Source organism: Cololabis saira, chromosome 8, assembly GCF_033807715.1.
Source record: "Cololabis saira isolate AMF1-May2022 chromosome 8, fColSai1.1, whole genome shotgun sequence".
Classification (NCBI taxonomy): Eukaryota; Metazoa; Chordata; class Actinopteri; order Beloniformes; family Belonidae; genus Cololabis; species Cololabis saira.
In genome coordinates this window covers 11,857,286-11,871,468 of record NC_084594.1, presented here as the reverse complement: position 1 = coordinate 11,871,468, position 14,183 = coordinate 11,857,286, and the positions used below count along the sequence as shown (strand labels likewise).

The 14,183-nt window shown below is 39.0% G+C and overlaps 2 protein-coding genes across 2 annotated transcripts in view; one reads left to right on the top strand and one right to left on the bottom strand.

Annotated features, from left to right (window-relative positions):
- The window catches only part of tox2 (TOX high mobility group box family member 2), a 570,456-nt gene that overhangs the window by 405,028 nt on the left and 151,245 nt on the right, over positions 1-14,183 (bottom strand). The gene's annotated exons all lie outside the window — the stretch shown is intronic.
- Positions 1-14,183, top strand: part of snta1 (syntrophin, alpha 1) — a 50,850-nt gene that overhangs the window by 31,026 nt on the left and 5,641 nt on the right. The window contains exons 3-5 of the mRNA XM_061726763.1: positions 10,157-10,352; positions 10,622-10,811; positions 13,453-13,583. Of these exons, the coding sequence (XP_061582747.1) occupies positions 10,157-10,352; positions 10,622-10,811; positions 13,453-13,583 (517 nt within the window). The remainder of the gene's footprint in view (positions 1-10,156; positions 10,353-10,621; positions 10,812-13,452; positions 13,584-14,183) is intronic.

Below are 14,183 nucleotides of genomic sequence, written 5' to 3'. Positions count from 1 at the left end.
ACTCGTCTCCAGGTCTCCAGGTTCATTGTATTTCTCCTCTCCTCTGAGTCACATTCCTGCTCTCTTCTCCTTTCATTACATCACTGCGTTTGAACACTGTCTAGTCTGAACGGTCATGAACCCTGACATTTCTAATCGATAAAAAAAAAAGAATACAATTTTAACACAAACTTCTGGCAAATATTAGACTTTTTTTTTACAAAATATTGTTATTTTCTGCTCTCCTTATTTTTGTATTTATCAAAAATGTAGGTAAACACTCAGTCTTGCAAATATAATCAGCACAAAATAACCATTGTGAATGACAGTTTACTGCTGTCTGTGCAGCTCCGGTGATGCATTTACTTTCTTTCTTACTTTCTACAATTAAGATGGAAAAAATGTATTAATTGCTTTAGTGCAGGGGTCGGCAACCCAAAATGTTGAAAGAGCCATATTGGACCAAAAACACAAAAAACAAATATGTCTGGAGCCACAAAAAATGAAAAGTCTTGTATAAGCCTTAGAATGAAGACAACACATGCTGCATATACTGTATCTATATTAGTTATAACTGGGGAAAGATTTTTTTTTTCATTATGCACTTAGAGAAAAAAGTCGAAATGTCGAGAAAAAAGTAAAAATGCTGAGAAAAAAGTTGAAATGTTGAGAAAAAAGTACAAATGTAGAGAAAAAAAGTCAAATGTTGAAAAAAATGAAATGTCGAGGAAATAGTCAAAATTTCGTGAAAAAAGTCAAAATGTTGAGAAAAAAGCCGAAATGTCGAGAAAAAAGTCGAAATGTCGAGAAAAAAGGCAAAATTTCGAGAAAAAAAGTTGAAATGTCGAGAAAAGGAAAAAAAGAAGAAAAAAAGGAAAAAAAGAAGTAAAAAAAGAAAAAAAAGAAGAAAAAAAGAAGAAAAAAAGAAGAAAAAAAGGAAAAACAACAGTCAAACATTTTTGAAAAAGCTCCAGGGAGCCACCAGGGCGGCGCTAAAGAGCCGCATGCAGCTCTGGAGCCGTGGGTTGCCGACCCCTGCTTTAGTGAGACAATATATTAGCCAACCCCTTACTTAAAGGGAAAGTTCGTTTTTTTACAACCTGGACCTTATTTCTGGCATTTTTTATGGTCGTATACTCACCCAGGCAAGTTTGGTGTCATTTGGAGTCCTTCGGAAGATATTAGGGTTTTTTTTGCGAGCCGCTTCTCCATATAACGGTGGTGAACGTGGAACACAGACGATGCAGCGTATAAATAACACATGATTGCCGCGAAACTCGTTTCATTTATTTTATGAATCACTAGATCTGCTTCCAGGACCTGTTGTCTACATCCGGGGCTGTGTGTGTAACAAATAAATCAGTTTGTAAACAAGACCTCTATAATTATATAAAAATATACAGAATAATGTTTTAAATTTTAAAACTCAGTTATGTTTAAAATGATATTAAAAATGTTTAAATATTATTTTCATTATTTTGTTTTGTTTTCCTTCAAGTATTAGACATGTGACAAGCAAATGAGCGATAGGAACTTTTGTTGTTATCGGTCGGACCACTTTGCAGCGGGACTGCATTGCACTTGACTTATTTACGTTTGATGCTGATACCTGAAACTGGAGTATAAAGATGGATAGCTGGCTAGCAACAGGGAGAATTAAAAAGTTCGGAGGTGGGCCGCGAACATTTTTGAGACATAAAAGTGGTCCCTGAGTTGGAAAAGGTTGGGAACCACTGGACTAGATTGAGTAATGGCTTACTCTAATCCCCCAAAACCTTCTGCCCAGAACAAATGTGTAAAGATATGGTTGAAAAGGGTGCTATAGTACTGTAGTATTTTGACCAAGGCATGTCACAAATGTTAAATGAGACCTTGATAAATTGTATCAGACATTGAAAAGGGGGTATAGTATGCATCCTTTAAGTATCTGGTTTCATTTGGCTGCACTATACAGTCACCCATGACGGTGGCAAAGAAAGCTTAGCAACTTCAACAAACCTATGCAAAATTGAAGAATGCTTTGCTGCATATCAAACAAAGAAAAGCCTTCAATCGTTTTTGAAAACATATCTAATGAAAATGCACAACATGTTTCCAAACCAACCATTCTGCAAAAACGCACATGTGGAAAAATGCAGAGAATTATGCTGCAAGTGAAATAGATGATCACAGAAGCAGACTGCTGTAAAAGCAGACATTTCAGCAGTTTACTTGTCCGGAGTTTTAACACCAAGAAGAAAAGACATCTATGCAATAGTCTTAAAGATTCAGCTGTTACTGCATGTCAGTTTGGATCCAGGGAGAAAGATTATTCACAAGTGGAAAGCCTTCAGTACGGTTGTCAGTCTTCCCAGGAGAAGAAATCCCTGCAAATTAACCCCCAAAGCAAACTTGTGCAATGGTCAGAGAGATGCAAAAAGACCTGTATGGAAATGTTGTCAGTGGATTTCTGGACTCGTGGGTCTTCTGCTTTTGTAATGGATGCAGTTTTTGGTTTTGCTGAAAGATGACAAGTCTTCCCTGAAAAGACGTGGATGGAAGCGCATGGCATGATGCTTTAAAGCCCGTATATATCATTCAATATACATTCTAGATCAGTGGTCGGCAACTGGCGGCCCGCGGGCCAAAATTGGCCCGTCTCCAATAATATCTGGCCCGCCAGATGACATTGAAAATCTGATTTAAAAAAAAAAAAAAAAAAAAAAAAAAAAAAATATTTTTTTTTTTTTTTTAAATTATTTACTATCACAAAAACGACAATTTCATAGAGAATGATTCCGGGCGCACACAATTCTGTATATTTCCCTGTCACATGTAGCAGAGGGGGGCCTTAATTAGAGGTGCACAGAAATATTCAGGAGTAACCATAGACATATATAAAGGCTAGATGACTCGTCCGCGCTGCTGCCAATTCAGAGCGACGTCGTCACACGGCGGCCATCTTGCCACAGGAGACTCGCTCACTCATAACATTGTGTTTAATGGTGCATGTACTGCTTAAACAACCTTAACTTGCTCGATTCTCAACAGATTTTCAAACAGTTTGGTTTGTTATGAACGTCAGAGATGTAGTTATGACACTGCATACTTGTGAATAATTATAAACATTGAAAAACGTACTTTTATATGAAAATAACCAGAAACAGATAGCTATGACATGGTATTTATATTAAATCAATATTTCTATAGTATTCTTAGTAATATTTATATTTACATTATAACATATATACATATATTATTACCATATAACATGTGTGTGTGTGTGTGTGTGTGTGTATATATATATATATATATATATATATATATATATATATATATATATATATATATATATATATATTACATTATAACATGTATGTATATGACATTATAACATGTTTATAAATTATTACATTATGATGTATTTATCTCATGATATAAATACATCATAATGTAATAATATATAAACATGTTATAATGTAATAATATATGTATATATGTTATAATGTAAATATAAATATTACTAAGAATACTATAGAAATATTGATTTAATATAAATACCATGTCATGGCTATCTGTTTCTGGTTATTTTCATATAAAAGTACGTTTTTCAATGTTCATAATTATTCACAAGTATGCAGTGTCATAACTACATCTCTGACGTTCATAACAAACCAAACTGTTTGAAAATCTGTTGAGAATTGAGCAAGTTAAGGTTGTTTTGCAGTACAGGCACCATTAAACACAATGTTATGAGTGAGCGAGTCTCCTGTGGCAAGATGGCCGCCGTGTGACGACGTCGCAGCAGCGCGGACGAGTCATCTAGCCTTTATATATGTCTATGGGAGTAACGTAGGCACAGACTCCCGGCAAAAGCTGAAGCTGTTGAAATGGTAAGACGTATGTGTCAAGTGATTTGTTGTGGTTTAAACTGTGAAAAATACAACTGATAACTTACCTTGAGTTTTGCTGTTGGTCTTTTAAATGGTTAAACGTCCATTATATGTTATACGTCGGAAAATCCGCCTCATTTGCATATCCTCTCACTGGCTTCAGGAGACACAGAGACCTGCTGCTCCGTATGCACTTACTGTCCCCTGTGCTACTGTTCATATCATGGGTTTTTCATGTGTTTAATGTCGTTCTGTGTATTTTAAAGAAGGACTGCATTTGTTAGTAGCTTGGCAGAAAATAATATTATTATCACCAAGTTACTTATAAGCGGTTTCATAACGCAGCCACAGAGTAAAGCAGTAATAACACACTAATAACAGTCAGTAGCAAATTCAAGTTACTTTATTTAAACTAATGACTTTCTTAAATTACTTTTTTGTACAAGATATACTAGTATAATAATACTAGTAGCCTATAGATAAGGGGAAAAAAGTTTTGTTTAGTAGAAAAAAAAACATGTTTCGCCTGATTGATGTGATGTTCTGGCCCGCCATTCAGTTGCTCCGAAAAAATTTGGCCCGAGGCCAAACTTACTTGCCGACCCCTGTTCTAGATGTTCAAGCTGGCTCGAACGCTTCCCCATTTTGCCAGAGTTGCTAACAAGCCAGATGGCTTTTCTCTCCTTTAGTCCAGAGGATCCATGATTTACAAACAGAAATTTAAACTTTGATTCGTCTGACCACCACGGACATTATTCTAATTTTAACTGTCTCTCTTTTAAAGAGCTTCGGTACAGAAAAGACAATGGCCGGGTTTCCCAGATCCAACCTCTCTTAAGGATTTAAGAGAGGTTCAAAGAAGGTTTGAACTAAGAGAGAACCCTAAGATACGGGTGTTTCCCAGATGACTTCTTAACACCGTCCTTTAGTTTCGCTCTTTCAGAAGCTCTTTGGAGCAGCTGTCCGGTTCTGAAACCAAATGAATCGATGCCAGGCAAATCGATCACCGATCACTATCAGCGCATTTTCACACGCAGCACTGCTGCCTAACGCACTAATTCACTGCTGCCTGTGCGTTATAATAAAAAATTAAGATTTTAAATATAATTCAATGACCCTTTTTCATCCAAACGGTGCGTTACTCCGTTATTTCTGGCTACAGTGAGGCTTTTTTTCCCCACACGCAGAAACCGGGAGGAAACGGGGTGGGCGTTTGTGTGTGTTCAAAAACATGAGCCAAGAGAAGGCGAGTTTCGCAAATCGCAACGTGGAATTACAGCAATCCCTGGTTTTTCGCAGGGGTTATGTTCCAAAAAGAACCCGTGATAAGTGAAATTCTTTTTACAATTATAGAGCGCTTCAGATTGCAGAGATCAGCCCCGCCTCGCACGTATTCCTCCTCTTCTGAGACCCTGCATCCCGACTCGCGCTGCAGCGTCTTTTTATCCTAAACCCTGCGGTGCAGGTTTTTTCAAGAGAAGAAAATAGTTATGGGTCGTTGTCTTCGCTCTTTTTTCTTCTGGGCAAAAAGATTCTTTAATATAAACCGACACCATTGATTATATTTGAGACTGTAATGAACGATTCATCAAAGGCTCCTGTTCTTCAGCTGCTGCTTCCCTGTCATCACACATGTAGGTGCTCGGGCTCGGGCTCGGGCTCGGGCTCGGCGCAGGTGTCCCGGTCTGACAGCCCGGTCCGACACGTCCAGGGGACTGAAGTGCTGACGCACGAATGCGTTCATAAAAACAGTTCTGCTTCGCGCGGCGACGCGGTTGATTTGCAGAGAGAACATGCTGTATAGCAGCCAAATTATCAAATAAATGATATTCATGATGATCGTTTTATTTGTGCGTAATGCATAAAGCATATACAGGAACACACTTGTTATTCCTTATTTTTCTTTTTTTTTTCCTTTGCTGTCACCAATAAATGCTAAACAATATAAATCTAAAGTATAAAATAGATCAAAACTTGTGCGGGGTGCATTGTTTTAATATCTCATTACTTGGTGTGATATTGATTTGCCTGACGCGCTGGATCTGTGAGTCTTTGTTCACTAAGATGGTTGTAAAGACTGGGTCAGCAGCATCTTTCATTTCCTTCTTAATGAAAGAGATACTTAAGCTAAGAGCAACTCTGGGAAACGCGATTTTCTTTCACAGGCTCCTTAAGAAGGTTTGAAAGAAGTCTTTCGCTGTTAAGAACTACTTAACTGATCTGGGAAACCCGGCCAATGTTGTTTATTGGATATTGTTCACACATTGCGTCATTGTATGGTTGAACCTTAACCTGCATTTTTGGGTGGCTAGGTGATCAGTTTTCATATACGGTGATTACTGGAAGTGTTATTGAGCCAATTAAATTATTTTAATTACAGAAAAATGTCTACTTTTAATAAAGTGGCCTCCAAGGATCTGAATGGACATCTAACATTGATGTTCAGCATTGTCACCTTTGCACAGATATTTCTCCAGATTCTCTGTTCCACCAGGTGTTTCTGTTCAGTACCACTTACCTTTCATGCCTTTTTTGTTTTCACATGTTTTTGTGTGTTCTTTGAAACATTTGATTTGTTTTCCAAGTTCTACTGTGAATAAAACAAGGGTTCATAAGAGCTTTTTGTTTTGAATATGAATTTTTCACAGCATCCCAGCTTTTAGAGAATGATGTTTATCACAGAAATAACCTCAGAGTAGGTGTTTTTAATCAACAGAGTAATAGGTGTGCAGTGTGGTCTCATTCATCACACTAAAGCTGCCGGGCATGGCTGTTCTTCTGCTACATGCCAGCCATGTCAGCATTATTATTTTGCGGCGGTCATGCCCTTTGCAAGAGATGGAAAGAAAAAGGAAAAACAAACCCACTTACATCAGGAAGAAACCCACCTGTCTAAGCTGCATGCCTGGTCCGCCACGTTGTTTAAATGACAGCTGTCAAAATAGCGTCCGTAGGACTCGAAGTCTCCTGGCAGACCACAGTATTGCAACAATGTCACTCACGCCAGCGGCCTCAGCGTTGTGGCTGAGAGGTGTATATGTGTAAATAGTAGACGCCATTAAGCACACCGTTTTGCTGATTTTAATGTTTGAAACGAGCTGCAGGGTGGAAAAAGTAGACATTTCAGAAGGATTTTGTGTATAACTTTTGACTCGACTCATCTGACATGTGAAGATCCTGAATCCCTACTGCGCTGTTTTTGGTGAAAGAAACAAAGGGAGCCATCACATTGATTGTTTTAACAAGACAACTGCATGGCTGGCTGCTCAGCTGACTGGGGGGCTCTATTTTGGGAGTGGAAGAAGTCCCCCTTTTTTCCTCTTGTCCAGCTCCTCGACTCCTCTGCTCGCCCCTTGGCTACTTGGCTTTTGCACTCTGCAAGAAGAGCACTTCACACTTCCCCAGTGAAACCAGAGCTCTTGCCTTCAGCCTCCTGCCTTACCGTGTCCTTTGGGCTATTTTTACTCCAGCAGAGACTATACCACAGCATGCTGAACTGCAGCTGAAGCCATGTGTGGTGGTGTGTGTGTGGGTGTACCTTCATGGGTGTGTGGTAAAACTTCATTTGAAAAGATATGTGCACAGAAATGCTTCTAAATAAAACTTGATAATACTTTAATGATATAATATTTGACCATGTGCAGTATGGAAAAAAGCATTCCCATCGCAGAGGACTTGCTAACTGCGGGTCATGGCTAATTGAATTGTTTGGGTCTCCATTTAAGAGAGCAAAATATGACATAACCTTATAATATGTAATGTACTATAACCAACAATGACTTAAAGTGGAAGCAAGTTTTTAAAATGCCATGTTAGTAATGATACTGGATCTCTGTAAATGTCTGGCAGCACACGGGGATGTATAAAAACAGCTCTTTTTTCCAGTCATGCAGAGGACGGAGCCATCGGGACAGACATTTTATTAGCTGGATATACTGGCACCGGCCAAACAGCACTAGAAGAAGCACTATTTAGTGATGGCTATCACTGGAAGGAATAAATCACATTTGATCAATGAGTTACTTCATCTGCTCTCAAAGGGCAATTGATTGTGCAGCTGTTGATCATAAACAACAGGACGAAAACTCCCCCGCAGCAGGATCTTTCTGTGTTCACAGCCTGCGGAGCATTTTCTCTCTGGACTATTGTCTCTTCTCTCTCTGGCTGTTTTTCTTTTTCTGTTCTTTTGTTTTTTTGTCAAAGTTATCTCGCTTCCTCCTAGAATCCTTGATATGCATCTTAGATTCATTGGTGATTGTAAAATGACTGAAATAAAACTGAAAGTGACCTTTATTTAGAGTAGATTATCTTGGCTCCAGAGTGCTGCAGGGGGCAGAGACGGAGAAGAAACACAAAAACTCGTCGTCTTCTCTATATTTCGGAGTAAAAATACAGATTTGAGGATGTTTGTGTAGATTTTCAGACATCCGACTCGTGTAGTCCTAAAACTTCTGAACTGAAGGCAACTGAACTTCAACTGGAACTATGAAAAGAAAAAAAACAGTCCAGTTGCCTTCAATGCAAGGTTTTTGAGCTCTTCAGGGTTTTTCTGTTGGCCACATTTTATTTGTAATGTTATATCAGTTCATGTTGGTCATGTAGGTTCTGGAAAGATATGATACTCCAGAACTTCTTGAGGGTTAAACCTCGTTACACTGCATTGCCCATTTAAAAAAAAACCTCCACCACTTATTAGTAAAATAATTTACAGCTGACTAAATCAGGCCCCACCCAGCAAACTTTAAAGCAGCACTATGTAACTTTTCCACCTTAATATCATATTTCCAGAGTCATTGTGATGGTACATCAACTTCCAACAGGTTTAATGAACCTCTGTCATGGTCTGAGGGGTCTGTATCACCTTCACTGGCACTATGTTACTTTGAGGAGCATGGTAGGAACCCTTCCACACTAAAAAACTACACATTTTTACGGCTTTGACTGCTTTACGGCATACGTCACTTCCCCCTCCTTCCCGATTCGTAGTCGAGATGAAAGCTGGGCGGGGTGTGGAGCGCAGAGCTCAGGAAGAGCTGGTATCATGGCCGAAGCAGCGAAAAAAACGAAGAAAATAAAAGTTTTATCGGAGAGGCGAAAAAAAAAAGCGGGAGAGTAACAAGCTAAATGCCCGGACAAAAAAATTAAATTAAATTAAAAAAATAAATGCCCGGACAAGAATAAACATTGGCCCGGCGTTCACTCGCTGGCGTGAGCTGAAAGACGAGGAGGGATGTCCGACCGATGGGGATAAAACAAGAGACAGAATTGTTATGATACAAATGTAAATGTAGAGTTCTATGTTCAATAAGAATCAAAATTAGAATGTTTTCACATACAGGGGATTCGTCTTGGGTTCTAGTATTTTTCCTGAGAGCTGTAAAATTGTGCAGGGCTGATCTGCAAAATATAAGGAATGGGCATTCAGTTATTCAAGTATTTTTTTTTATTTTGTCAGTAAGTATGTTGGACTACTAATTTATGACAAAGTCCCTCTAAAAAACGTGACAGGAAAAAGGTGCAGAGCGTATGAGTTTGTAGGTCGCATTATCTCGCTGAAACAACTTAATAAAACCAAGTTGAACTTAGTGTTTTTCAACTTCGTCATATTATATTGTTTAGCCAAAAATAGATACATTACCTCTTCGCTATCCATCCTGCAAACGACCACTGAAAACAGAAAAGTAGCTTTGAAAGTCCGTCCCATCTTCTCTCATCAAAACAAATGCACGCAACGGGGACAGGAGTTTTCCGGCAGTACGCGCTGGTGCTCATGGGAAATGTAGTGTTCTTTCTGGTAAAGCACTACCAATTTTGTCCAAAGGAGCCGCCAAACTCAACAAAAGCTGAAAGTTACATTGTGCTGCTTTAACATAAGTGGGTATAGCTGAGGGATTATCACATAAAATGTTTCCACACATTCATTCATCCGTTACTTTACAAACTCTTCCAGTAACACCAGCCAGGGTTGGGCTGAATGACATCGTCTTCACTTGATGCTCAACAGATGCTCCTCCTTCATGAATTAACTACAAAAGAAAACAATATTAACATGATAACCAACAGACAACTTTTTTATATTATAAAGCAGCATAACAGGCTTTGTGTGATGACTAAAAAAAACATGTGATAGAGAGTTTTCCCTCTGAGGGTTTTCAGTATTACTTTGAAACTCCTCTTCAAGATGGCACTTTTTTCATTCTGCCCCAAACTCATAGACTCTAAACTGTATTTTGGCAGATTTCTATGTCTTCTGCTTCCTCTGCCTTTTATCTCATTCTCCCACCTTGGCTCTGGCTTCCCTGCAGTGAAGTACATCAAGGAGATGTCGGCCTTCTTTAAAAGCAGCGGTTCCCCCGGAGCAGGCCTCCCGTGGGATTCTCCCCCTTCGACACCTCAGAGGGGCACTGAGCTCTCCCATGTGGAGGTGAAAGAGCCTCGCAGCATCCCGCTGAAGATATGCCAGGTGTCACGGAAACAATGCCCCCCAGACACAGAAAACAGGTGAAACATGACAAATCCTTTCTGTCTAATGTCAGATTTGATACACTTAATACATTTCTGAGGGAAAAAAAAAACAAAACTGTCTCCCTGGAAGTAGCAAATTGTCTTTAGAAGATTATAGTAAGAGAGTTTGTGTCTCTCACATATTCTCTTTGTTAATATCTGAAATTTCCGATTCACCCCCGAGTCTTTTTTTGCTTCTCTAATTCCCCTTTTGTCTGCCTTTATCCCTCTCCTCTGCCTTCTCTCCCTCTTTTCTCATCTGCCAGGTACTTTGAGGTGATTTCCTTCAACAGAAAGAACTCCATGTTCCTGCGGGCGAAGGACCCGGCCATGGCCCAGTCCTGGTACAACGCCATCCAGGCCGGCGCCGCCAGCCTTGTGCCACACGTGAAGGAGGAGATGAAGAGCATGCAGCCGGGCATGGAGGTCAAACATCTGGGCTGGCTCACAGAGCAGGTACGGAAAGAGACGGACGTAGAAGGATTTTCCTTTGTTTAAGTATCCATTGACTATAAAGATGCATGTTCCCTCAGCAGGGGCAGAACTTTTCAGTTTAACCAGTACATTGAGCTTTCCAAAAACTTTTTTTTTTTTCATGTCATGTGCACGTAGTAGCTCAGCAGAGGTGGGTAGAGTAGCCAAAGATTGTACTCAAGTAAAAGTACTGTTACTTCAGAATAATGTGACTCAAGTAGAAGTAAAAAGTAGTCATCCAAATAATTACTTGAGTAAAAGTAAAAAAGTACTTGGTGAAAAAACTACTCAAGTACTGAGTAACTGTTGAGTAACGTCTGATTTATTTTTTTAACACAACCATTCAAACAGACAAAAGTACAAAATAATCATCTCCAGCCAAATTAAATCAATAAAATAATAAAATTAATTACAATTAATGAAACATAAAAAATAGATTATATTAAAATAATCTTCAAGTAAATTCAAGTACTTTAATAAATAATAAAATAAATAAAATAATAACAGAATAAAAAAATAAATTAAGCACAAGTAGCACAACATTTCAAGCCTTGTACTTTTCTTTTTTAACCAGGCAGAACTAGAACAAACATGAACTCATAGAAACTGTGTGTTTGAGTCTGTATATATGTGACAAAAAATGCAAAAACAAACATTTTTCCCAAAGAATCACTCAGTTATGTCATGAAATTGACACATACGCGGAGGATTAAAAGAAAAGTAACAGCTCAACGTAGCCTAATGTAGCGGAGTAAGAGTAACAGTTTCGCCTTCACAAATCTACTCAAGTAAAAGTAAAAAGTATAGTGATTCAAAACTACTCCTAAAAGTACGAAATTTCCCAAAACTTACTCAAGTAAATGTAACGGAGTAAATGTAACTCGTTACTACCCACCTCTGTAGCTCAGACACACAAACCATCATATAACAGTAACATATCTGCTGTGTTTTTACTTTAAATGTGAATACCCACTGCTAGCAGTTATTAAAAGACCTAAAAAATTGTCAGATGGAGCATAAAAGGCACCTCAGAAATGAAAGGTATTCAGTAGGGGGACGTCACCGTTCAGTTTTCTGCTCAGCAACATAAAGGCCAGAGTTTACCTTCAGTAGTAACTTTGACTTAAACTATTGAGGTCCAGCTGTTAAGTTATGAGATCTATAACAATTTTTGGTTTAATAGTTAATAATGCATTGCTATTACCTCTTGAGCCCTTGATTATTATTATTTAGTTTTATTTAGTTGCACTTTTGATTATATTATCAAGTTTTCTCCAGCAAAATTGTATTTTACTGCTCAGAGAAGATAGATTATCTTGGCTCCAGAGTGCTGTAGGGGGCAGAGACGGAGAAGAAACACAAAAACTTGTCGTCTTCACTGTATTTCAGAGTAAAAATACAGATTTGAGGATGTTTGTGTAGATTTTCAGACATCCGACTCGTGTAGTCCTAAAACTTCTGAACTGAAGGCAACTGAACTTCAACTGGAACTATGAAAAGAAAAAACAGTCCAGTTGCCTTCAATGCAAGGTTTTTGAGTTCTTCAGGGTTTTTCTGTTTATTTGTAATGTTATATCAGTTCATGTAGGTCATGTAGGTTCTGGAAAGATATGATACTCCAGAACTTCTTGAGGGTTAAACGTCGTTACACTGCATTGCCCATTTAAAAAAAAAAAAAAAAACTTTTTTTTTATTGCAGAATAGATGCACCACTTATTAGTAAAATAATTTACAGCTGACTAAATCAGGCCCCACCCAGCAAACTGCACTTTTGATTATATAATCAAGTTTTCTCCAGCAAAATTGTATTTTACTGCTCAGAGCCATACGAGCCAAGATGGTCAAAGCTTGTCCAGAGTGAGATCAGCTTGATCCGAATCTGAGACGATAAGGAATCTCACTCCGGACAACAAACACATTTTCTTCATTTGATATACATGAGCAAACAAGTCTGGCAAAGTCATCTCCACGACATCATGACTGGGGAGACTGATCCAGCTGCTCCCATTATAAATGAGGAAAACATGCTTGTTTGTACATTTCCAAACCAGTCTCTACTTTGTTGGATAATGCTCAACCCGGTATGAGACATTTGTGCCCCAGAAAAATAGATCCACTTAAGTGGAAACTTATTTTATTGGAATCAGTGAGGAGAAATATAAACATATCCCTGTTTTCCAGGGAGTGTCTCTCTCTCTCTCTCTCTCTCTCTCTCTCTCTCTCTCTCTGTCTCTCTCTAGCGCTCTCAATTGTTGTTATTCATCAAGATCAGGGCCATCTTTTTTCATGATCCAATTTCTCATTAAAGATGGTATTTTTCTCCGTGTAGTTTGCTGGCTGAGCTGTTGTCATGTTGTGTGAAAAAGTAACCTGAAAACATCAACATTCAAGCAGAAAAGGGGTTGAATGTTACATAATTAGAAGTCATGATGCATTTACGCAAAAACATCATTAGATCCATTCAAATGCTGTACTGACATTTCTCTGTCTGTGTTTTATTCTTCTACTTGTGGGTCTTAATAAGGGAATGTCAGTTTCTGCGAGAACAATTAGAAGGTAAGCAGGATTTTGAACATAAGAGTTTTAAATCATGTCTTTATGGTACAAATGTCCACGTGTGCAGGTGTCTCATGGTCCAGAGAGAACTGTACTGGCAGTGTTGACTGACAAGGACCTGCTCCTGTATCCCTCCTACCCGGAAAGCAAGCACAGCATCAGCAGCCCCACCAAGAGTTATCCGCTCATCACCACCAGGTTCTCATTCTGAAATATACTATACACGCACTAGGAACGGGCGATATTTTACCGTTCACGATATACCGTCCAAAAAATTCCCCATTGTGTAAAGCCAGATTTATGGTTCTGCATTAAATCCACGCACAACGTACTTGAAGGAAGGAAGGAAGGAAGGAAGGAAGGAAGGAAGGAAGGAAGGAAGGAAGGAAGGAAGGAAGGAAGGAAGGAAGGAAGGAAGGAAGGAAGGAAGGAAGGAAGGAAGGAAGGAAGGAAGGAAGGAAGGAAGGAAGGAAGGAAGACGGAGGAAGGAAGGAAGGAAGGAAGGAAGGAAGGAAGATGAAGGAAGGAAGGAAGGAAGGAAGGAAGGAAGGAAGGAAGGAAGGAAGGAAGGAAGATGAAGGAAGGAAGGAAGGAAGGAAGGAAGGAAGGAAGGAAGGAAGGAAGGAAGGAAGGAAGATGAAGGAAGGAAGGAAGGAAGGAAGGAAGGAAGGAAGATGAAGGAAGGAAGGAAGGAAGGAAGGAAGGAAGGAAGGAAGGAAGGAAGGAAGGAAGGAAGGAAGGAAGGAAGGAAGGAAGGAAGGACGGGAGGGAGGGAGAAAATAAGGAAGGAAGGAAGGA